Here is a 23,676-nt window from a genome sequence, read left to right as displayed (position 1 = left end):
ACAGTTCTTTAGTTCACAATATGATAGAAAGTATAGTAACAACATCAGTTTGAGGGATTTGAAGTTAAAAACGTGTGTACCGTAAGTTACATTTAATATTAGAAATCATGATTATTTGTTGTGCAGGCAGGATTTGTTTTAAGCGAAGGAGCATATACTTCTCATAACAAATCATGGCTAAAATATATGTAGAAAACCCATCTGCTTTAAAGCAAACTTGGGTTCGTATTTCGAAGAGCTGCAACAGCATCGGTGCCTATCAGTAATCATGAGGATTTGAGCAGTTCTTTGTTTTACTGCCATCTACTGGCACTTTAGTGAAGCACAAACGAAAATCTGCTCTACTAAAGTCAATTATTACTCTGAATATTGGTCTATTAATAACACAGAAAAAAAATCCCTTATTTGGTGCTAAGAAAGAACTGGGTATTAAACATACTATAAGATGGTAAATTACTGCAGGAAAGGGAAATACTAACTGCACTTACAATTTTCTAATTAACCCAAGATTGTCTTCCTGGATAAATTTTCACGTCAGATTAAACATTGTCTTTTTATTTCAAAGAAGCGAGTGTTTTGTTTTCTTTGGGGTCATTTCTAGTTTGTTTCAGTTCAGAAATACCAGATAACATTCCCAGCTTTTAGACTTGGCCAGAAATCTTTGCCAGTGCCATGATACGGTAATTCTGACATTGTAGTTCCTCGCAAATTATTCCGATGTGCATCTGAGATTTTAAACAATCTGTTCATGCCCTAGGGAGTGCTGGTTTCCAAAGCAAGACCTGTACAACACACATGACAGCAAGGAGGAAGCCGGGGAGACGGATGAAGAATGGCCCTTATTTGATCTTCCTTCAGGAACAGAAAAGAGCTTAAGGGCATAATCAATAAGGACATGTATCAACTCCTGTCAGGACTTCTAAAAGCACCTTTGCCTGAAGAAAGCAGCATATGGTAGGTTTTTCCTTACGTAGTGTTTAAATACTTTGATCAAGGTAATCTACTTACAGCCAATTCTTCAACTCATTATCAAATTGTTTTCCACTCTAGCTTAACCTCTTTACACATATGGTCATTTACTGTATTTTCTCTATACATACTTAATATTTGTGCTTCAGACCTTTTAAAAGACTTCTGAGATAAGTAAATAATTAAACTGCATCTCCATTTTATAGGTGGAACAACCGAAGTGTACATTAAGTGGCTTTTCCAAGTTTAATGTGCCAGTAACAGAACAGAATTCACTATTTCTGAATGCCAGCCTTGGGCTATAACACACACATACTTACAACAAAGCAGAACCAAGCCAAAAAGCACATTTTTTTAAAGGATAGTCAAAAAAAAAACAACAAACCCTAAACCAAACAAAAAAACCCTACTGCAGTATTTTAGCTGGATGCAAAAAAAAAAAAACTCCTCTAATTTCACCTTCCACAGCTCCAGACTTTGTATTTCAAGCATGTGAACAGTATTTTATTGGTTATGAACTTGTGACGTCCCTTTCTTTCTTAAACTCTTAACTCCACCCCAGAAAAAGGAATGCTGATTGAGGTATTTCTATAGCCTTCACTCTTGCAAAGGGCTGTCCACCACCCTCAGCACGATGCACAGAATCACAGAATCATTCTGGATATACAGAAGCACCTTCGGAACACCCACACTGTCAGCAATGTTTTCAAAATTTTTAGCAGCAATGAGGTCTCTGTGCTTCTAAATCAAACTTGCTTCAGTTTTGTCAACTTGAAAGGTCAAAACATCACCTACCAGTCTTCCTCTAGAAAACACACTATAATACAGCCTTTTGATCTTCCTTTAACAGCACTTTCTAAATTATTTGCCTACAGGACAGTGACATTTACTAGGGAAGAAGATACAGGTCTGTCATTCCTCTATTTTCAAGGCTTGGAGGGACACGAGTAAATGGCAGTAAAATGGTTTTCACATTGGTTCACAAAGGGCATAGAAAGAAAGAGAGCACATCTGCAACTCTTTTTCCTCCCTTATCATCTCTAATGAGAATAGTCCCAGTTCCTTTCCTGAGAGAAAATTACATAAGGTACCTCCAGTATCTCCACTCATATGTTCTTCTCTAAAGAGATCTTGGGGAAAGCAACGATTCAGAAGAGGCTTTCTACCAGAGACAAAACAGGAGCAACTCATCATACCATGGAACTGATCCAACTGTACAGAAATCCTCTGAATTAACAAATCAGAGGACGCTGCCACCACTGCTGACTGAACTCTAGTTTATGCAAGTTTTCACTAAAACCCAAGGAAGAACCCCTAGATTAGACAGGTGTACTTTCCTACCACAGGACCAAAGTAATGCATTCCTTGACTATTCCATTACAGAAATACCTGAAGACTATAATTGGATTAGAACACGATACATGATCATGAGCTAACAGCAATACAAAGAATTATTCACTCCATCTTTTCTGGCTAAATAAGGGGAATAAAATTTAGAGATAAGGGAAAAAACAGTTAAAATGTGTATTTGTATTAATACTCACTACAATAACAAACTATAGACACAGCTGGTCCTTGACTTAAGAAGCATATAAAACTTTCAAAGGCTGTTGCATAAAACAGCAGCACATCCTCACCTCAAACCTTTTTAAAAGATACTGCCAGTCAGTTTTATAGTTCAATATGCAGATGCTGATGAAACTTCATGCCAGACCAGAAGAAATACTTAGGACCGGTAACGGAGTTATTTCTAGCGCGGTGAGCTAACGCTGAACAGTAAAGATACCCACAGCACACACCAGTCACTATGCTGTTTTCTCAGTCGCATCACTATGCTAATACTATAGTAAAATACTTGTATATCCCTACCAAGCAGGTAGTTATGGTAATAGAATTCATCCCTTGTTCCACCAGACGTCCTTCACAGTGGTCTAACTGGTACAACCACACTTGATCACTTTTGCTTCAAGTGTCCCATGTGTGCAGAGCCAAATCCACAGCCAGAGCCTGATTCTCCACACAGCTGTGCTGGGTGAATGTTTCTACCCCATCTTTTCTTGGCTTTCTCCCTTTTTTTTTTTTTAAAGTCAGGACCATGAATTGTCTGTGGCATTTAATATTTTTTCCAACTGGTATTTCCTACACCTCAAAGCCATTTTTATTAATACTTATATTTTCCAGTTTTGATTCCAAATGAATGGGTGGGAAAACAGGTATCTGCCTTTTTTGGTATTAAAATACTGTTTATTTTTCTTTTTTTTAATTTGTGCACTTCCCCCCCCTCAGGATTTTTGATCCACATTGATCAAAGAAGTTGGAAAGACAAAACTGATTCCTGTATTCTCTAAAAATGAGCTGCTTGGAAAGGGGGAGAGATCATAACTTCTGCCTCTGCAAGAGAAGGACAAGCAGAATTCAACTGCTGTTCTTCCCACTCTCCGGCCAGTGCATCAGCACATACACCCACCCAGAGCACCAAGCCAGCTGGCAGGGAAGCAGCTCTGTGATGGGGAGCTCACACTCTCTCTTCCAGGACAGGATCATAGAATCATAGAATAACCAGGTTGGAAGAGACCCACCGGATCATCGAGTCCAACCATTCCTATCAAATGGATATTTGATGCTGCAACTGAGGACTTGTGGAGATGAGAGTGCAGGCAGAACAAACAAAGCAGGTTTCAGGCAAATCGGGAGAGAAGAGAATTCAGAGAGCAAAGGACACCTATCCAAAAGAAATCAACCTTGGCTTTCCACAGGCTGCCTCACTTAGGATGAGGGCTGCACTGTGTTTAATAGTGCTGCTCACTAGGTTTGCGCTGCAGTTGACAGCAAGAAAACTATATTCAGAGAAAGAAAACAGTTTGACAAATGTAGTTGACGTGATGGCTCCTAGAGTAAGTCTGTTACCAGAGACAGAAAAGCAGATACAGGACATGCGCAAAACATTCTCTTGCAAAACAAGAACTCCATTACTTAGAGTACACCAACTAGTTTATATAATTACAAAACATGACTCTACAATTACAAAAATACTTCTAATTTTCAGTCCCACAATAATTTTGTGTCCCTTGTAACTTTTCCATTGGTAAGTTATTTTTAAACAGAAATAAGCTTCTAAAACACAATAAAATAAAAACACTCCCTGTAAAAAAAGTCAAAATACTTAAAATATTAAGCTGGTGTAAAATGTAAACAGGGATTTCATATACATGGTTGCATGCCCATTACACTCTCACAACCCATTTTAATAACACAGTTATCTGTGATACCAAATTGTAGTTGACGAAAAACTCTTATCAGAAGTTTTCAACTGATTTGTTACATTTCTACTTTGTAGGTGAAGCAGTTGCAGCATTCAACATCTAAGTGAAACGAGATTTTTACTTAAAGCTGACTTAATTTTTTGTTACTTACTAAGAACACAGACCAATCTAACAGGCAGTGGAAACTGTTCTCTGAAAGAAGCACCAATTTTTCACATATTTAAATTTTACATTAATAGGTACTTTAACAAAAATATCACTGTATGCCACACTACTCTCATGGAACAAAGGATTAATTAAAACACAACATAATCTCACATATTTGGCATATGTGCATTTTAAAAAAAATCTTAACTTCTATTGTTCTTCAACACTAAAAATGTATATTTCAGCAATTTTTTTCTGTTGATGACATTCCATGAAGTATTCGGCAGTTACAGTTACAAAACAGTTGCCATCTCATAGCATTCTCGCCCTCAGTATTGATTAAAATCTGCTGCTACAAAAAGCAACTTGATTTACACCAATTCCTTCTTTTCCTTAACATGAAACACGTAACAATCAAAGTCTCCTCAGATTAAATCTCCATGTCACATAGGAAAATGAGACGAAGACAAAGGTGTCCTTAAAAGTAATGCAGGAGGATCACTTTTTCCTATAGTATCAGCTACTCATAGCTACATGACGTCACTACAAAGGAAAGTTAGATTATGACTGACTAAAATAAATTCATACTGTGCGATAAATTTGACCTTAATTCTGAGAAATATATCTGAATACATAGGGATAAATTACAAAAACGATAATTTAATGTTTAATTGTCATCCAGTTAAGGAAAAAACAAGGTACGGGTAAAATAAGAAGTTTACCTTAGTGAAAAAGACTTTAGAATTTACTTTAGAATTACACTTTAAGAAGACTCTGTTTAAGGCAGTTCTCAAATAATCAGTAAGGCAAGGTGCAACAGATCCTGTGCTATCAGGTCAAGTGCAGTAAGATGAACTTTCATAGATAACACTTCTAATCTGACTCATTAGACAGAAACATTTGTGACTGAATAAAATACAAAACCTGTACCACAGGAAATTTCTCACATTCATATAATACTACAAGTGCATACAAAGACATTCACAGTATTATTATGAGTTGTCCATTACATATTAATTATCCCTCATGGTGCCCTGTCTTTCCAAGGCCTCTGCAACAACATAACCCATAGAGGGTAAGAATTCACAAGACTGGGTTTGAAGTGATTATTAAAATATTTCTCTTTAATCTGTTTTCAGTTTAAATGTCAGTACAGGTCCTATGATTTTTAAATATCGTAAAGGAATAAATGAAACCAAAGATATTAAAATATCTATTTACTCAACAAACACAAGGTCCTCGCTCTTGCAGCTGAATGCCTGTAGGCAAGAGCTCATGCGTAATTCTTATATTTCAGTGGGAACTAAAGGCCTGAGTGGTTCCTATAAAGCTCTCCACAGTTTACAGGATCCTAGAAATACACTATAATGCTGTTCCATCCCTGGAGGTGTTCAGGGGCAGGTTGGATGGGGCTTGGAGCAGCCTGGTCCAGTGGGAGGTGTCCCGGCAGGGGGGTGGAACTGGATAATCCCTTCCAACTCAAATCATTCTACGATTCTATATGTATATGAAAACTCAATTCCTCAATCACATTTCCATCTAGAACTCAGAGTTAATAAAGACTTCCCTCATGCAACCTAATATCTGCCAAACAGTGCAAATCTGCAAAGAGCATGAGTAGAGAAGAAGAAAAAGGAAAAAGGGCACTAAATGAAACCCTGGGCACAGGGAAAAATGTACTGAGAATAAAAATTCCTGTTTGGAGGTCTTGGATCTCTCTTTGTAGAGGAGATCCATTTTATTAAAGACACAGTGGAACATCCATCCTTTCCCCCTTCTCTCTGAATAATAATACTCCACTATTGCTTTCTGTGATGATTATTTTTCTTATTACATCATCCAGTTTTCCCCTAAGTATCAATAAATGAATGTTGTTTAAACATGACAACATTCAAAAAACCAGTAAAATTCATGCAAAAATACCACAATATACAGGTAGGTTCTTTTCTTATAGGAAGTCTGATCAACACCTGCTGAAGATTTTGGTGTATTTATATTTTATCAATGTTACAGTAATTTCTTGGAGAGTGAAAATCAGCTGAATGGATGTGTACGCCATCAGGCTGTGTAATGTAACAAGAAATAACCCAAGTTTACAGACATATCAAATTGATTCTGCAACACAGAGGAATATCACTTTTTTTACCCTGCTATGGAACATTCAAAAAATGATATTAATGCATTCCTGGAGAAATCTGTGTCCTCAACTTAGCCAAGATGCTAATGTTTTTCTGAATTTGCTTTTAAAAGAGAGTAGAACTACTAACCACAAAAAAAATCATCCACAAAGACAAGTTTAATCATAAACTGATGAAGGACATAAAAACAAAGCTGTGTGCCATTTGAAGACCTGCTAAGCAGAAGATTTGCACAGTTATCATGAAACACTGCTGGCAGAGCCAGTGTCCTTTACCTGACAGCATGGGAACCCTGGAATTCTTTGCATCTGATTAATGAGGATATTTCTGCTAAAACTTTTGGGTTTTTCTTCTAGTTCAACATTTTACAAAATTAGCACTGAATGAGATTAAACAAGGGCGTAATTAAGATACTATTCAAGAACCATAGTGCATGACTTATAAGCATCCCCTAATGAACTCTGACACGTTTACAATTTGAAAGATGATGTAGAGCACTGTAATCCATTCACTCTTGAACAACAAAGTTCTACATAAGGGACAAATGCATTCAAACATCAAAATATTGACTGAAGTTCTTTAGAAGGGTCCTATTACCATGCCAAATCATCAGAATATTAGATTTATTTCCTTGCAAATATAAACAAAAACATCAAATGAAGAAAGCCCATAATCTTCCATCAACATTTTTAAAACGAGAAAAAGATCCAGCTAACACTACCCTCAGTAGCATGTTTCTCTCCAGAAAAGCAGAAATTACTCTTCCTCAGTCTAGAAGAGAATCCTGGCCTTAACTTTATCCAATATTGAACAAAACGCCATTATCAAAATAACTCTAATACCAAGAACACCAGTCAAATTCCTGCTGGATTAAACAATCACCGCTGTCTTGTGCCCCATATTCATAATAATTGTGCTGTGACCATTTACAGAAACTCCAAGCAGCAGTTTAACTCTTCAGATGAAGCAAACTGAAGATCACCTGCATTTGGCCTTTCAGTACAACGCAACAAAATCTAGAGCATTTACTAAACAGTGAAACACACAAGTCAAAGTAGCATTACAAAGACTGCAATAAAAACTGGTTGCTGAGCTATTATTTTCTACATGTAAAACTTCTTTCACTGAGAAAACTGCCCTCCTGTTTCCAGAAATTCTCTTTCACAGTTACCTTATGTCTACGATTACTGCAATTCTACTTAAAGACATTCAGATGATAAATACAAAAACAAGTTAGTACTCCTTCTCTAATAACAATTAAGACATGTATATATTTACATTTAATGAATATAAACAGCAATGTAGACAGAATATTTTCTGGAAAAAGTTCTCAAATTACTGCATTTGATCGATTTATCTCCTTAACACAATAAGGATAATTCTTTCCCATGACACTCTGAAAACAGGTATCTAACCTTATATTCTACATAAAATAGAATGATAATTTCTTAAGCTGCATGTGCTGTGACTACTGGATAGCTGATAAATAACTGAACTCTAATTAAGGCTTGCAATTCCTTTGGGTTTGTTTCCAGCTCAGGATTTTTAGAAAAAAGAGGTAACAGATGTGTTTTTTAAAAAAAAGCAAACAAGTTCTGGCTAAAGAATTCCTATTGCTAGAAAAGTATAAACCACATTGCTGTACCATACTGCATATTAAATAGAGTTTAATTTTGTTTGAGGGAGAAACAAGGAAGAAAAATGAAGGCTGAAGAGTATGAAAATTATAACTTTCTGTTCAAGTACTTTAAATATGTATTAATTTATATATTTCTGGTAAGAAACAAAAGCAGAATTCATGGTTACCATAGTTACACATACTCTTTGTTGTGTTTCAATGCCACATGATCTGATTCAAAGTAATACACATCAGGCTCTTCCTCCTCATCCTCTGCAGTGTGGATGTTGGCACTCTCTTTGGCAGATGGTACGTATCCAGCAACAAGCCTAGCCTCAGCAAGTGGCTTTCTTAGTCCATCACTCCCATGATCTCCTGTATTACTATTTCTCTCTTTCTCATTCTGTTTAATTTCTTCAGCCTTTTTGGGAGATCCATTGATATTATTAATACCTACAGGGACATTCTTTTCAGTGGGACTAAGATTATTTTCCTCAACCTGTCCATTTTCTCTACAAGGAGAGTTAGTTTTAGTAGGGCTACTTCTGGCAGGGGCAGCCCTTCGTGGTGAAGTTCTCAAAGTATATCTGTGTTCTTGAAGTTCCGACAGAGTTGCCATTTGAGCTGAAACACAGTCCAGCACTGAAGAATGTGGTTCAGGTTCACCTGAGATTGATGCACTGTCATGATGAGTATTCGGGTTGCTATTGGTGTTTTCAGCACACTGTTCCTTAGAGGCACTACTATCTCCTACAACATCTACCTCCTCCTCCGAATCCCTTAACAAAGATGACTGGATTTCAGAAAAGGACCCTGTAGCTGGCTCATCTGCCTGATTTGCATGCTCCTCAGGCAAGCAGTCATTTATTATGTTGTGGTCCTCTAACTTTACCTGTTCTTGAGAGTTTGTGCAAGGCACATAATGGTCTACAACACCGTCCTCCTTGCTGCTGTTTAGCAACAAGGAAGGATGGGCAAATGAGTTTCCGTTTTCTGCTACAGTTTTGTCCTTGGGCGTACAGGAACCAGCACTGTTTTGCTTAGTGTTCCCATCAAGCTGACAGTCATCACAGTTAAGAGAATTTGAGTCTCTCTCACCAACTCCATTGACAGTCTGATAGCCTGCAAACTCATCAACTATTGCAGAATTATTAAATCCTTCTGCACAGACATTCACCTTTTTAACTTCCCTTTTGTCACAATCATCCAATATAAGACATCGACAAGCTCGCTTAGTCCCCGTGGAGACTGCATCATTGTCCGACACTAAGCTTTTATGCTCCAATGATTCCTTCTCTGTTTTAGTAGGCAAGTCTTCTTCTGAACTGTTGGGTGCCTCTGAACGCAGACAGCGCTTAATTCTTTTCAAAACTGGTGAAACAGCTTCCGCTTGTTTTTTTTCACAGTTTTCCACAGTTTGTTTATCAACATTATCTTTTTCCGAAGTAGACAGCCCTCTCTTTCTAGGGCTCACCCATGATTCCCGGGCACTCTGTTGTTTCAAATCAGTAGTTCTCCCACCGTTACTTCCCTTCTGAGTTTGCACAGACTCTGGCCTCTTCTTTGGTGACCTCGATCGTATTTGAGGATGGGGTGAAACTTCCTCTGGATGAGCAATACTACGGTTTCTTAATGTTCTACCACAGAAGTTTTCATCTAAACCATTTAAACCCACTGTAGATCTTGTCACACGAGTAGATCGAGAAGCAGCCATACTATGGCAAGTCCCTAAAGTATGTTCATCATGATCCACTCACTGGGAAACCTTAAAAAAAATATAAACAAAATGGTCAGGAAAAATATATATTAAGACACCGACAGGCACAGCAAATTGAAAGAATGTATTGTCACAAACGTTCCTAATGTAAAACTCAACATGCCTACGCTTGGTATTAATACCACTTTTTTCTGTGCTATTTCTTTAGGGCATTAAGAATGTTTTCCATCAGCAGCTGACTTTGTATTTGCAGTTGTTCTGGCTTTAGTACTTGTGCATGAATGTTGTTCATATTTATGCCTTATGTAAGGCTGAATGTTCCAGTTATGCTCTAGTCACTAAAATACCCTATTTTATGTATTGCACATATGATGTATTGGTATTACTATTTAGGTTTGTCTGGTCAAATAAGAGTTATCAAATCACATTTGTAATACCCTAGTTTCCAGTACATACTAACAAGGAAATCATTAAAATCCTATTTGCTTGCTTACTTGTCACTTAAAACAAAACCAAATCACTTCTAAATAACTAAACAGAATTGTAATTCTAATTTAACAGAGTATTAAGAACATAAGTAAAATCATACCAGTAAAAAACAGCTACAGTCATTAACAGCAAAAAATAAATAAAGCAATATGCCTGAATCAGAATCATAAAAATCATTCAAGTTGGAATGGACTTTGAGAAGCAATCTACTGCAACCTCCTGCTCAAATGAATATCAAGACTAAATTCAGTTTTAGTTAGACAGGACACTGTCCAGCTGGGTCTTGAAAAGCTCCAAGTACAGATACTCCATAACTTCTCTGGGCAACCTGTTCCAGTGTTTAATTGCCCATACAGTGAAAATGTATTTTCTACTACTTAGGTGGTGCCTCCCTGTTTCTGCATCATTAACATCAACAAAAAGCCTGGCTCTATCTTCTCAGTAATCTCTGAGATACTGAAAGGCTCTTTCCCAAGTCTTCTCCACTTTTTAACTTTTCACATAGTTCATGAGATGAATCATCACCTACATTGGATTTCAGTAAATTCAGACTCAAAGCTAAGTTTAAAAGGTCCGACTTGAGAGTTTATTTCAGGGTTCAGGGTGAAATATAGCAGTATTCGGCTTACCCAACCTCAAAATAACATTTTTAATAGAAAACAATTCACTCTTATCCTTCTATTCATTTCATCTTTTAAAAATTCAACATGTCAAACTGCTTATCACTTCAAACCTGTCATAATATCCACAATAATGAACAGATTCACATTTGTACCTAATGGCACACCTTCCCTTTTCCATCTACCCAAATTCCAGATCACACAAACCTGTTCAACTGACATAAGATGTGAAGACTTAAAATTTTAAGCATGGATTCAAACCTCTAACACATTACTTAGAAATGCTTAAAACGATAAATGGAGGAAAATTGTTTCAATAGCTGTCTTTTATCTTCAGCAAAGGAGCGAGGATAAAAAGAGCATAAATTGTGACAAACCTACTATTTGGGTGGCAGATGGTTCTAGAGCAAAAAAAGAGAGAAGAGAACAAGAGGAGTACATGTCTTGAGTTATACAATTCTGTTTGACAATCAACAGTAATTACTATATTGTGTGTTTATGTATATTCATAATGCAAGTAGTATTTCCTAATGAAAGTAAGGTTTCCTGAAAGTATTGCTTGGTATAGTTCAGATACAACTGTATCAGAGAGCACATCATTTTGTGTAACGAAGAAGAGACAATTACAAAGAAGAACTTTCAGATGTTGCATTTGTGCTGCTCCAACCCTCCAGCCTGTAGCTATTTCCACTGCCTTACGTGAACGGCTAGAAAAGTGCAATGTTTGCATTCCTGGAGACTCAGGTAAAGAACTGCTGTTGTATCAACTTCCATTCTGTTCTTTTAATAAAGCAGAACAAAGTGTGAGATGGCCAATGAGCTCTATCTTAAAAAATAAATAAGGTGACAAAGAGCAAGTGGACAACACATCAGAAGGTGAGTTGAAGAAGGAAAAAAACCATGTAACTGTGTTGTCCATAATGGTTGTTCATACCTATTTTCCACATGGACAAGCTTGCCAGTATATTCACTCCGTTTACACACAAGCTCTAAAAGAGTGATCGCATTTGGGTTGAACCCAAACATGAAAAACAGGGTCATTTAGACATTCCACTTCACCTAGGTTGTTCTAGTTCAGGCTAGCACACATAAGGATGAGGAAGTGACATTTGAAATGAATACCAATAAAATAAATTAAACCAAATTCCAGTGTACACTTCGGTGAATAACTATGGCTGAACTCCACAAAAATCTTTACTGACTTGCTGATATGATACTTTCTAAAGAAATACACCTTGCAAGTTAAAAAATGGTTTAGAAGTTATTTACTTAGTACAAAATGCAAAAAGACTTACCATTGCAAAACTAGAATAAATATAAACTTCTGACATTTCATACTGCAGACTCTTACTGCGCCACTCGAATAATATCAGTCATCATCGTCGATATCCATGACGTAGTCCAAACACCTTTTTACTAGTTTACATCATAACATTAACAAGACTTTGAAAACTGTTGAGAAAAAGACAAAGATATCAATAAAACATTTAAATTATTTCATTAAAAATTAAGAGGAACACAACAGGACATATAAAGAATAACAACTTTGTTAAGAAGTAATTATAAATTTTTAAAAATTATAATTTTACATACAGAACAGCATGCTCTAAAGTAATTAAGAATACAAAAATGCTAATTTAGGTTTCAAATGTTAAATAACTTTCTTGGTTATTTTTAAGCAATTCACTGCACCACACTAAACATGTGCAAGTAAATGAATTCACAACAGAAAGTCATGAGTCAGGACATCCACACCTCAGAAGATATTTGAAGAGACACAAGAAAACAAGTAGTGAAACATATCACTGCAACTAATGGATTATGAAGGGCGTTGTCAAATATATTCTATAGTTACTTCTGCTATTTAATTTTAATCAACTGAGCAGAATTCAAAACTCACAGGGGCTCCAAATCCCTAAATAACCTTCCTCTACACAAGAGGAGTGGAATGCTTTCCAGAGTTCACATTACACCTATTCCTCACCCAAGGGAAATAACGTAAACGAGCTTGTTATAGTGGGACTGAAGCAATTTTGATAAGAAAGACAGAAACAGATCTATGGATCCAAAAGCCACACAATGCTTTCAGCTGCCTCTAGAGTTCCGGGCAATGCATAACTATTCCCTGAAAAAACGTTAACAGGAATCACATTTAATTTCTAGCACTATGGAAGCATCATAAATCACTATAGAACAGTGGTTACTGAATCCTTCTTCATACTCCACTGACTTCATAAAGGTGAATTTATATTCATATTAACAATTCGGAAATGTCACGATGAAAAGAACACAAGCTGACAGGTTTCCCCACACGTCTGTGTCCACACCTTTTTATATTTAGATTATATATGTCCAAAGCCTTTGGAAATTGTCTTTACTTTCAACCTACTAATGATTTTATATAGAACAGAAGACAAATTCTCCATGAAGTTGACAATTTGAAATATAAACTGAGCCAAATAAGAGAAGAGATTAATCAAGTCTAGTTGCAGTTTCAATAATGAAAGTTATCTCTACAATGATGTTACATGAAGCATCATAAATTCTATTACGTGCATAACTAAATCAAATTAGATTTCAATTATTCAGTGGAATTTCTTAATTTAACAAACAGCAGAGAACCGTCATAATAAAACAGAAATAAAGAATGGAAAAACAAGAAGGCAAGGAAAAACACTTGAAAATGCAAGAGAAATCACTAAAAGGAATGAGCAAAAAGGAACAGCTGCTACTTGGCTGTACCAGGAATGGAACCAGAAACAGTGAAAGATGAACATAAAGATCTCCAATATCAAGGGACTTCAGCCAGTGTTCCCTCCCCCCAAAATTTCTTCTATTTCTAAAATTCTGCTGTGCTCTCAGTTACTTAAGCTTGTGTTATCACATTTCTTACAGATCCCTTTAACTGACAGGAAAGACCCTTAGGTAAATACCAAAAGTAAAGACAGATTTTTGCAAAACCCAAACAACAAACCCCAACAAAAATCCAGTAATTCAGTAACTTCAGTAAAATACAAAATACACAAAGAGCCTGAAATAAAATATAACAGCCAGGCAATCAGAAGGAGGCCTAATCTCAAAATTATTAACTACTTTAGCAGTCCATAAATAAAGAACATCCCCAAGAGTTGTTTCAGTAATAACAGTAGGAATAGAGCAATATCAGACTTTCCTCAGATATGTACACTTTCAACTCCTCTAATTTTCTTACCCTAAAACAACCCTATTTTACTCACAGCAGGAAAGATACAACCTTGGCTGTGCCTTCTCAACTTGGCGAGAGCAAGAGCATTTTAGAAACAGCAAAAAGAACATGTAAATATGACAAGAGGAGAAACCAGAGTGGGGAAAAAATAAGTTTTACCTAGTCAGGATTTCTTGTTTAGTGGCAATTCCGGGGGGGGAACTTTAATCAGCACACACTGGAATGACTGCACCGTAATTACTGCTTAAAAACTAGAAGACAACATTCACAAGAGCTTACCAATTAAATAACTTCTCCCAGAAATTTCCTTGGAAAAATTGTCTTGAAAATGAACTATTGTTTCTTTATATTTCATAAACAATTAGAATGACTCTTTTTTCCACCGAGAACATGATCTTCCATGGCAGAGAAACTCAACAGAAAGGTAATTTAATGTTTTGGACATCGCTAACTTTAGAAGATGTTTATGAGCTGGAATAAGTGCAAGGGAAAATAAACATGCTTTTAGGTCTAAGCTGCCCTTCAGGGAACCACATCATCATTTAATAAAGAGAACGCTACAATGAAGATTCAGAGTCTAAAGAAAAGAATCAGCTAAAAAAACCCACGGTCTGGTTTGCAAAGGCCCCTCAAAATGAAAAGGTTACAGATGGAAGTAGAATGTAATGCAGAGAGATAAAGCTTTGAATCAAGAAAGGAACTCTGAATTTGCCTTCTCTGGGGAAGGACCTGCGTAGGAAGTCAGTGAGAGAGCGTTGATGCTGAAACCTTACAGGGAAAACTCATACAGTAATCGGTACGCAACTTTTACAGAGTGAACTGAAGTTTGACTGCTTACAGAAACTGTCCGTAGGTTCTACATACAATCAAGAACAGGATGACAACGTGGGATGGAGATTCAGTGTTCATTTTAGCATTTGAGACCCTCAGAAGTGCTACATGGCTATATGCAGACTCTACCAACACACACCATCGCCATATAATTACACTAGAAGTTTTATTTAACTTAACCAGAGCCTATTCTGCAAAGCTAGTGGACATTGGACTACAGCTGAGGAAACCAATTTACACAGAAACCAAATTTACATGGAAACCAACAGTTAAAGACAGCAGAACGAGGAAACTCCTTCCTAAATATGCAGAATTATCAGTTTCTTCACTGGGTCACGCCAGTTACTGGCTATCTGGAAACAAAGTCCAAGTTGACTGCTTAAGGGAACTCAAAGAATTAAGAAATATGTACTTATTAAAAGTATGTTCAATGTGGCCCTGAACTAGAACAGAAATAGTAAAGAAAAGAGATCAATAGATGAACATACTGGGTACATCAGAATAAAGGACCTGAAAGCAGCAAAGAAACAGAAACCTCTACCAGAACTGCATGGTGTTGCTTTTATAGATATGGTACTGATGATGGATATAATCAACATTATATACAATGTCAAAAATCCCCCCAAAAATCATGTACTTTGGGGCAAGAAGGGAAAAACACTCTTGCAACAGCAAAGTCTCCAACAGTTAGTTGATGTCACTATTTTATCAAACTGCACAACGGCTACAGCCTTCTACAACAATTCAACCCTAGAAAACAGAACATTTTGTTCATCTTGTATAATCAATCATCATCTATTGAAGAGGAATAATCCGTTCTCTTCCTGTTCTTTTCAGTCTCCTCCAACAATCAGTTTCCATTCATGCTCAGCGATAGTCCTGCATGGTGATAAGGGCTTATACTTTTTCCAGTCTTTAAATACTGCAACTGTGGACACCCAACAGCAGCAGCACTATCTAGTTCCGTCCTGTAATAAATCCCCAAATCACTTCAGCAACAGTACCTGTCTTTGGTGCAGTAACTATTTACAAGAGCAAACATGACACATCTGTAATTGTGCTCTCCTGTTTCATTTTCATCCTCTTCTAGACCTGTGGGACCTTGTCTGCCACTGGCTGAAAGGAATATTGCAGAATGTTTTATTTCAAGTTACGAGACTCTTTGATCATGCTTATTTCTGCCATCAGAACCTGAGAGTCCTTAACATATATTCCTTTCTTAAAAACATTGTATTTTAATGTTTTAAAAATCTGTGTCAGACTTTACATTCTCTTTTTCAAACTGTAGCACTTCAGAAGAAACATCACTTACACACACATCCTTCTAACACCAAAAAGCAGAACAAAACCAAACAGAAACAAATCTGTATCAATGACAATAATATGGTGTGATTTGAGAGTATGAGACTGTGCGAAACAGTTTGAGACAACATACACTTGATTATTCTATATCTTATCCCAAAATGTTTTTTTAATTTTTTTAATTTTGAAAACCTGCCTCAACTGACCTAATGATTTGCTAGGCTGCTGTTTACAATGTACTTAATATAACTCTACTCAAATACCTATGGCTTTAAATAAGACCATAGCAAGTCTGCTGTATTTCTGAACCTGCAACCGTCTGAGCCAGTGGCTGTGATTTACATTTTAGGAAACAGCAGTTCACTAGGAACTTGCTACCTGTCTACCTTAGTGCAGACACGAAACCAATGGCCAAAATTGGCTTTTCTCAAGTCTCCTTCTAAATTCCACTTCTCCCAAGATTCAATTAAGAGTTGACAAAATCTGAATACAGAATCATGGAATGGTGTGGTTTGGAAGGGACCTTAAAGCCCACCCAGTTCCACCTCCCACTAGACCAGGCTGCTCAAGACCCATCCAGCCTGGCCTTGAACACCTTCAGGGAGTCTGACCTGACCCTGTATCAGTAACTCATTCTTCTACACTGAAGTGGTTTAACAAAGAAATAGCATAACGTTTATCATGAATCTCCTGAATCTCCTAATTATCTCCTGATAATTACCTTTTATTATGAGCATGTCATAAATCTGTAACCAATTACCACACCCACACACTGAGCAGGCACACATATGATCTTTAACCGCTACCAGGACCCTGTGTAAGCCTCAAGTTATGGCCCTTAAAGGAAGGGGGTGAAATTACATCTTCAGGGCTTGCATTTTCCAGAGATTTATACCAAAGGTATCTTGAACAAGCTTTTGTGTTTGTGTTTCGTTTACAGATTTTAAGCACGCATGGTACTGCCAAAGTGTGTCTCTCAAAAGAAAAGTATATTCAGAGACAACTCAAACTAATAAATAAACCTACTGTATCTCCATGTTGTTAAACAGAAGTCCTTAAATTCTCTGCAGAGCAGCACTTTTTTTTATGGAAAGTTTTTTGTATAAAATGAAGACTGCAGAAGCAATTCAAGTAAACAGAATCTAATCCCCTACAAAAGCATTCGCCCAATACAAAACAATCAGCATCTTTGAACAGAATCTGCACAGACAGCAGATTATCAAGACTTTGGTTTATCTCCACGTATAAAGTATATAACTGGTATTACTAAAATAGGGATGAATTCCATTTAACTAATCATATTCACCAGTCTATCACATCTAGAGTATGCCAGCACCTCCTCCCACACATACTGAGCTTAGCATAAGTACCTTAGCAAGAAATGAGTTTTCTGGAGAAGGCACTGTATTTTTCTGATTTTATATCAAAATAAGCAATACTTTCAAATGATAGGAATAATCTCCACCAAAAGACATTACAAAGATCCTACTTGAAATAATACATAAGAATAAGCAGCTTAAAGTTTAAATGCAATAAAAGTAGAAATAAATAAAAGTTATGAGGCTCCATGGTCTGGAATTACTCTGAGATTTCAGCTATCTCTAATACAGAAAGATTATCTTACATATGGTCAAAATACAGTTAGTCAGAATAGGTCTGCTTATGTTTACTTTATCTCATAGATAAAGTTAGCAAGACAAAATAAAGAAAAAAGAAAAACAGATAATAAAATAGTAGGAAAACCATTATCAATATGTTTTAAAATCTTGCAAACAAGCAAGGGAAACACTTTATCAAAAACTGAAACTGGCAAAGAACTGGAACAGATAATTCAATATGTTCATTTTCTCTCTTAAAACAGACAGGTTCACCAGGCCAGACAAATGTATTCATACATAAGAGGAAAAGAAGACTCCTTAGAAAGAATCTTCTTATGGAAAAAAAAGTGTTTCTGGTTCTTTCTCGGGAAAAAAAAAAAAGGTTAGTGAGGACTGAGTTGAATCTGGTACTTAAATAACAGAATGTGTGAAAACAAACAAAAGCTTAACCTTCTCCTCTCCATCCCTGTCTTCAATCAACTCTTCTTTCTCTAAAACCACAAAATAAAGAGAAAGGTCAAACCAGCAAGTTCCGTGAGAACGACCAGCAATGCACATCTGTTCCTTGCAGTCAGCAGCTGTTATCAAAACGGATGGTTGCACTGATATTGCTCACTAGTCTGGCTACCAACACGAGGAAGTTGATCAGGAGGATAGAGGCACCACCCCTTTTCCAGCCGAACCTTCCAAGATAAGGCTGCAAAGTTACTTCATATAAAACTAAATATGAATTATACAAATGTAACTGTACAGCAGAACTCTAGAAAATTAACAACTCTATAAAATTTCTTCTCCTTACAGACAAACCCCAGACTGCTTTCAGTTTCTCACATCTTGGCCAAATTAGAGTTTGTGCTGAAATCATACATTGGAACATCTGCCTCAGACCGATATTCGCACCCTGCTGCCTCTCCCCTCAGTTCTCAGTCAAAATAATTAGTCATTTCTATGCACAAATATGGATTTTTTTTTTTAAACCCTCTTAGTGGTTAAGACATATGTGATACTTTCTTCAAGAAGTTTTTCTAACTTCCCGTTGTAGTGCAAGAAATTGGAATTTGGCACAGAGAACCATTTGCTTGTGAACAAAAAAACCTGGTAGAGCTGTGATGAAGGCAGGCTACGGGGAATGCTAAACACGAACAGACAGGTAAGGAGAACAGCTACATTAGCAAAGCCAGTGGATGCTGACAGGAGAAAGAAACAGACTGGAAAGCCCAAAGAACTGCTAGAAGACAGAAAAATCACAACTGTGAAAGAGGGAAACTGGAACTGGGAGTAACTGGAAGGAGACACGCAGCATCTGAGATCATACCTAATCACAGCTAATCTAGACAATCCCTGCAGCACCCATATCTCACTTATCTGTCACAAATCCCTGTCTGAAACTGGGTCTGAGAGAACACCTCCAGCACAGGATTACCAAAACATGCAACTAACATTTTTGAGATACATTAAATTACACAGGTTTGACAAAACCATTAGAAAATTAATTACACTAACTTGATTACAGCAACCATTTATCAAAATGTTATGGTAGCAGAATAGACTCCAGTAGCATTTAACCTTTTAACCACAGCTAGAATATCATTTTATACCAATAAACCAATTATTACTTATTTCCTAATAAAGTTATTGTGATATGCAGAAAATATCAAGCATAAAAAGACATTTCTTTTTTCCTACAGGTAGGCTTCGATTGTAAGGGGTTGTCAAGTACTTAGTAAATCCTGCTAACAGCTTACAGATGAAAAAGATGTTGATGAATAAAACCAGTGCTCCTTTACTTTCTTAAAAACCCTCAAATAAACCAGCTTGTTCATTTTTGTAGAACACTACACTGAAAATACTTGCTCTGTCAGATTTACTTTTGGAATTTACTTTTGAATTGGAAACACGCTCACCTATCAAGTACACCGCAACATGTGCATTGTATGAAAAACTGTAGAGAATACGTTTTTATCCCAAGTGATTTTCAGTCAAGAGCATACTTATGAAATACAGCAATTAGTGTATTTTTTAATATGCAAAATTAGAGCATCAGCTACATAAGCCTCAGCAGGCTATCATAATGACAAAAGCTGATGTACAAGGTAGGACAGCTCTACAGACACACAAGCAGGTGTTCGGCACGGGTTGTGCTTAGAAGTGCTGTTCCGTGACTACAAAGGCAAGTACCAACCTGCAAGTTTGGAAAATGGGAGCCTGAGTCATGCACTGGCTCCTGTAAAATATTTTGAATGTTGTATCAGAATTAAAATGGTTTTGTTCTCAATTTTTCAGCAATATTTAGAACATCCCCTCTGCAACCAAAGGTAAATAAAAAGCAAGAAGGAAGGATGTCTTCCCCGTTATGTCCATTCATGAAAAATGTTTTAACCACTTATTTTCCATCTGATAATACTTCTGACTCAATCCAAGAGATAAGCGTGTTACTCCATAACTGCAAAGCTGCTATCCTATGGGCAATCCTCCTTAACAAGGGGACCCCAACTTTCATGAAAGCCACAAATTCTTTACACTTCTGAGATCTTTGCTCCCAGCTACATTTAGGGCAGTTGCTAAGTTGGCTGAGAGGTAAGCAACAAATAGTGGGACACCTTTTTGCCTAAGCTAAAGGGATTATCTAACATGGCTCTAAATGCTTAGAAGACATTCTGGGCAGAATTCTGGGGGTAGGGAGAAATCCAAAACTATCCTAGTGCCAAAGGAAACAAAGCTTCTCATGCTACGCTGTGGCCCTGCTGTGTCTTCTGACCCGATACATTTTTATGCTCCCAGAAATACAGGCATACCTTCACACCTGAACTGATACTGTGGGTATAATTGTAGCACCACTCACCATGTAACCACACTGATGTGTTCTCAGTGCTAGGGGCTCTGGAAACTAATGGACCAGCCTATAAGACTTTGAATTTGAATACTGTTTTACCCTGCTACCATAGAATCACAATCACTTAGGCTGGAAAAGAACCTTATGACCATCGAGTCCAAACACAAATGACTTGCTTTATACTGCTTTTTGATTGGCAGTTATTTTTAAGACCCCCCGGCTCATTTAAATGCTCACGTGGCTGTTTTATCACTGACTTTGATATATTAATAAACTTTGTTATAGGGACTCAGGTCTCTGGTGCACAGCCAGCAAAGAAACACCAGTTTTCCGCAGAAACAGCCTGTGATGCTACAGCTGCTGAAATGTTTCGCTGATGCACCTCTATGCTAGAACCCAAACATTGCTGCAGTTCTCAAAATAGCGATTTGTGGCAAGAAGACTCATCCTTACTTCTTGTTCCAGTCTCCCATATCAGGTACTGCTTATTCTCATTGTCTCCCTTTGCTGTTTGGTCTAACACACAGCAGAACTGCTGGCTACATTTAGCCATACATGATAGCTTTGCTGGTTGTCTTTCAAAGCAGTTTGGAGCACATTCCTGCTCTGTCAGCTGGATGTCAGCATCATTTACACCGAGAATGAGCCTGTCTCCCCAGAAGTACTTGAAGGCAGACAGAAATTTTCCCCCTACCCCCCACCCCCGCACCGTGCTTGGGCACCCTGACAGAACTGCAGCTACCAGCACTTACAAGTTGTCTGACACTTTATTCTTAGATTCTTTCCAAATTCTGCTTTGCAACTGACATTGAGCTTGTTAAGCAGAGAGGTTTCGTACCCCTCTATAGTTTGATGTTCTCACTCTTTCTTCAGTGCCTATTTAAGTGTTCTCAGCCAGAAGACCATTATGCATATTTCAGTCTACTCAGACTGCTGAAGTTTCACCTGGCAAGTACTGAAGGCATTTGAAGCGCATTAGCAACTGCATTTTTTAAAAGCTCTTAAAGGAACAGGGAGCAGCCACTTTCTGTTTGATTGCTTCCCTGTCTCCAGCACAGAAAACAAGACTTTCAATATGAACATTATCACATACCTTTTATTTTTAATCACAGAATACATCCTGGTAACAGAAGCCTTGATTTCAAACAAACTTTATTTTCAGCGTGGTCCCAGTTCAATCAGCTCATCGCTTTTTTCTACCTGCTTCTGTCTGCATTCAACTACTTCCTGACAGAACAGCTGGCCAGAACTTCCATGATTTACAGTACAATGGTAGTCTATTTTCTGGTTTTATTTTAGCATATATAGTTAAAATAGGACTATGATTCCATCATGTGTAATTTTGTTTTGCTTGATTACTATTTTGCTTTCTTCTCTTGCTCTGTTCAGAACGCCTTTGCAGGCCAGGACGCTCACTGATGAACAACACACTGCATTTAATTTCCTGTTTTTTCTGTGTCTGCCTTGCCTATGCTTACCGTACTAACCGGAAATACAAAGACAGTTCTGTCTCGCCCGCATTTACATTTAAAATCTCAGCCTTTTAGTTACTGCTTACTTTCTCAATATGAATATATTTTTCAGTTGAACGCTTTGGCATGAAATGCCCTTATCAACCTTTATAAAAACCCAGAAGAAGAGTATTTTTTGCCCTACCACAACTACTGGCCTTTGCTTTTCCTGCAACAACTGATACATAATCTTTAGGCTTGCTCCACTTACACTTTCCATCTAGATGCAGGCTTGCTCATCAGTTTTGCAATTTCTACAGCCCTTGGCACAATAAAAACTCAGACCAGTATGATTCACACTTTCTTAATCTTTCAAAGTCACATATTAATTATGCTGAAAGATTCAGCCAAAAGACTATAACTTTTCACACAGTACAACTACGCATCAGCTGTTTCTCCCCCAGGTACCTTACTAAGTCACTGAATATATTTCATAGATTTTAAATGCATTTTGAAGTATTTCTGGGATTTTACACTGTCACTCTAAACCTACCATTAACCTGTCAACACATTGCTGAATCACACCTAGAGTTTACCCTCTGCAAACTTTTAATTTTGTTTCCTCTACTCAACTTCGTAAGGAATACCCAGGTATTCTGTTCTGACTATTATTGTCCTTCAGGGTTGTTTTGTTTTGCAATACTCAGTTTATGATTTCCTGCACCTACATGAGACAATTTACTTTCAAAACTAAGCTCTGTGTTCAAGCACGAAATGAAAGGCTGCCTACAAAGTGAAAAATTCATTCCAATTCTATTATCCCATCCCACTTGTTGAATACTTTACCAAGCACTTTCTAAATATGCTCCGTGCTCCAGACATTGAGATGTTGCACCACATTTACAAATCAAAAGGGAATTACCTATCACCATCTAGGCACGCGAACAGATGTCACCTAAGCATGTATCACTCAGTTGCCTTTGTATGTTAACTGACTATTTTCCACTGGACTGGAGGCTGATGTTGTGCCCACCTACAAGAAGGGTTGCAGGGAGGATCCAGGGAACTACAGGCCTGTCAGTCTGACCTCAGTGCCAGGGAAAGTCATGGAACAGGTGATCTTGAGTGCTATCATGAAGCACATGCAAGAGAACCGGGTGATCAGGCCCAGTCAACATGGGTTCACAAAATACAGGTCTTGCCAAACTAACCTGATCGCCTTCTATGACAAAGTGACTCGGCTGCTGGATGAGGGAAAGGCTGTGGATGTATCCTCCTGGACTTCAGTAAAGCCTTTGATACAGCTTCTCACAGCGTTCTGCTTGAGAAACTGTCACCTCTGGCCTGGACAGGCGCACACTCTCCTGGGTGGAAAACTGGTTGGATGGCCGGGCCCAGAGAGTGGTGGGAAATGGAGTTAAATCCAGCTGGAGGCCAGTGACAAGTGGGGTTCCCCAGGGCTCAGTGCTGGGTCCAGCCCTGTTCAATGTCTTCA

General features: G+C 37.5%; 1 protein-coding gene across 3 annotated transcripts in view; it reads right to left on the bottom strand.

Moving 5' to 3' along the window:
* Positions 1–23,676, bottom strand: part of ZZZ3 (zinc finger ZZ-type containing 3) — a 57,657-nt gene that overhangs the window by 17,662 nt on the left and 16,319 nt on the right. For all 3 annotated transcript variants that reach the window (XM_069862887.1, XM_069862889.1, XM_069862888.1), the window contains exons 2-3: positions 12,257–12,413; positions 8,339–9,900 (exon numbers count right to left, since the gene is read on the bottom strand). In XM_069862887.1, coding sequence (XP_069718988.1) covers positions 8,339–9,849 — 1,511 coding nt within the window. In that variant the 5' untranslated portion in view covers positions 9,850–9,900; positions 12,257–12,413. The remainder of the gene's footprint in view (positions 1–8,338; positions 9,901–12,256; positions 12,414–23,676) is intronic.

The sequence above is a fragment of the Phaenicophaeus curvirostris genome, chromosome 8 (genome assembly GCF_032191515.1).
Source record: "Phaenicophaeus curvirostris isolate KB17595 chromosome 8, BPBGC_Pcur_1.0, whole genome shotgun sequence".
Lineage (NCBI taxonomy): Eukaryota > Metazoa > Chordata > Aves > Cuculiformes > Cuculidae > Phaenicophaeus > Phaenicophaeus curvirostris.
Note: the sequence above shows the minus strand (reverse complement) of the source record. Positions and strands in the feature narration are given on the sequence as shown.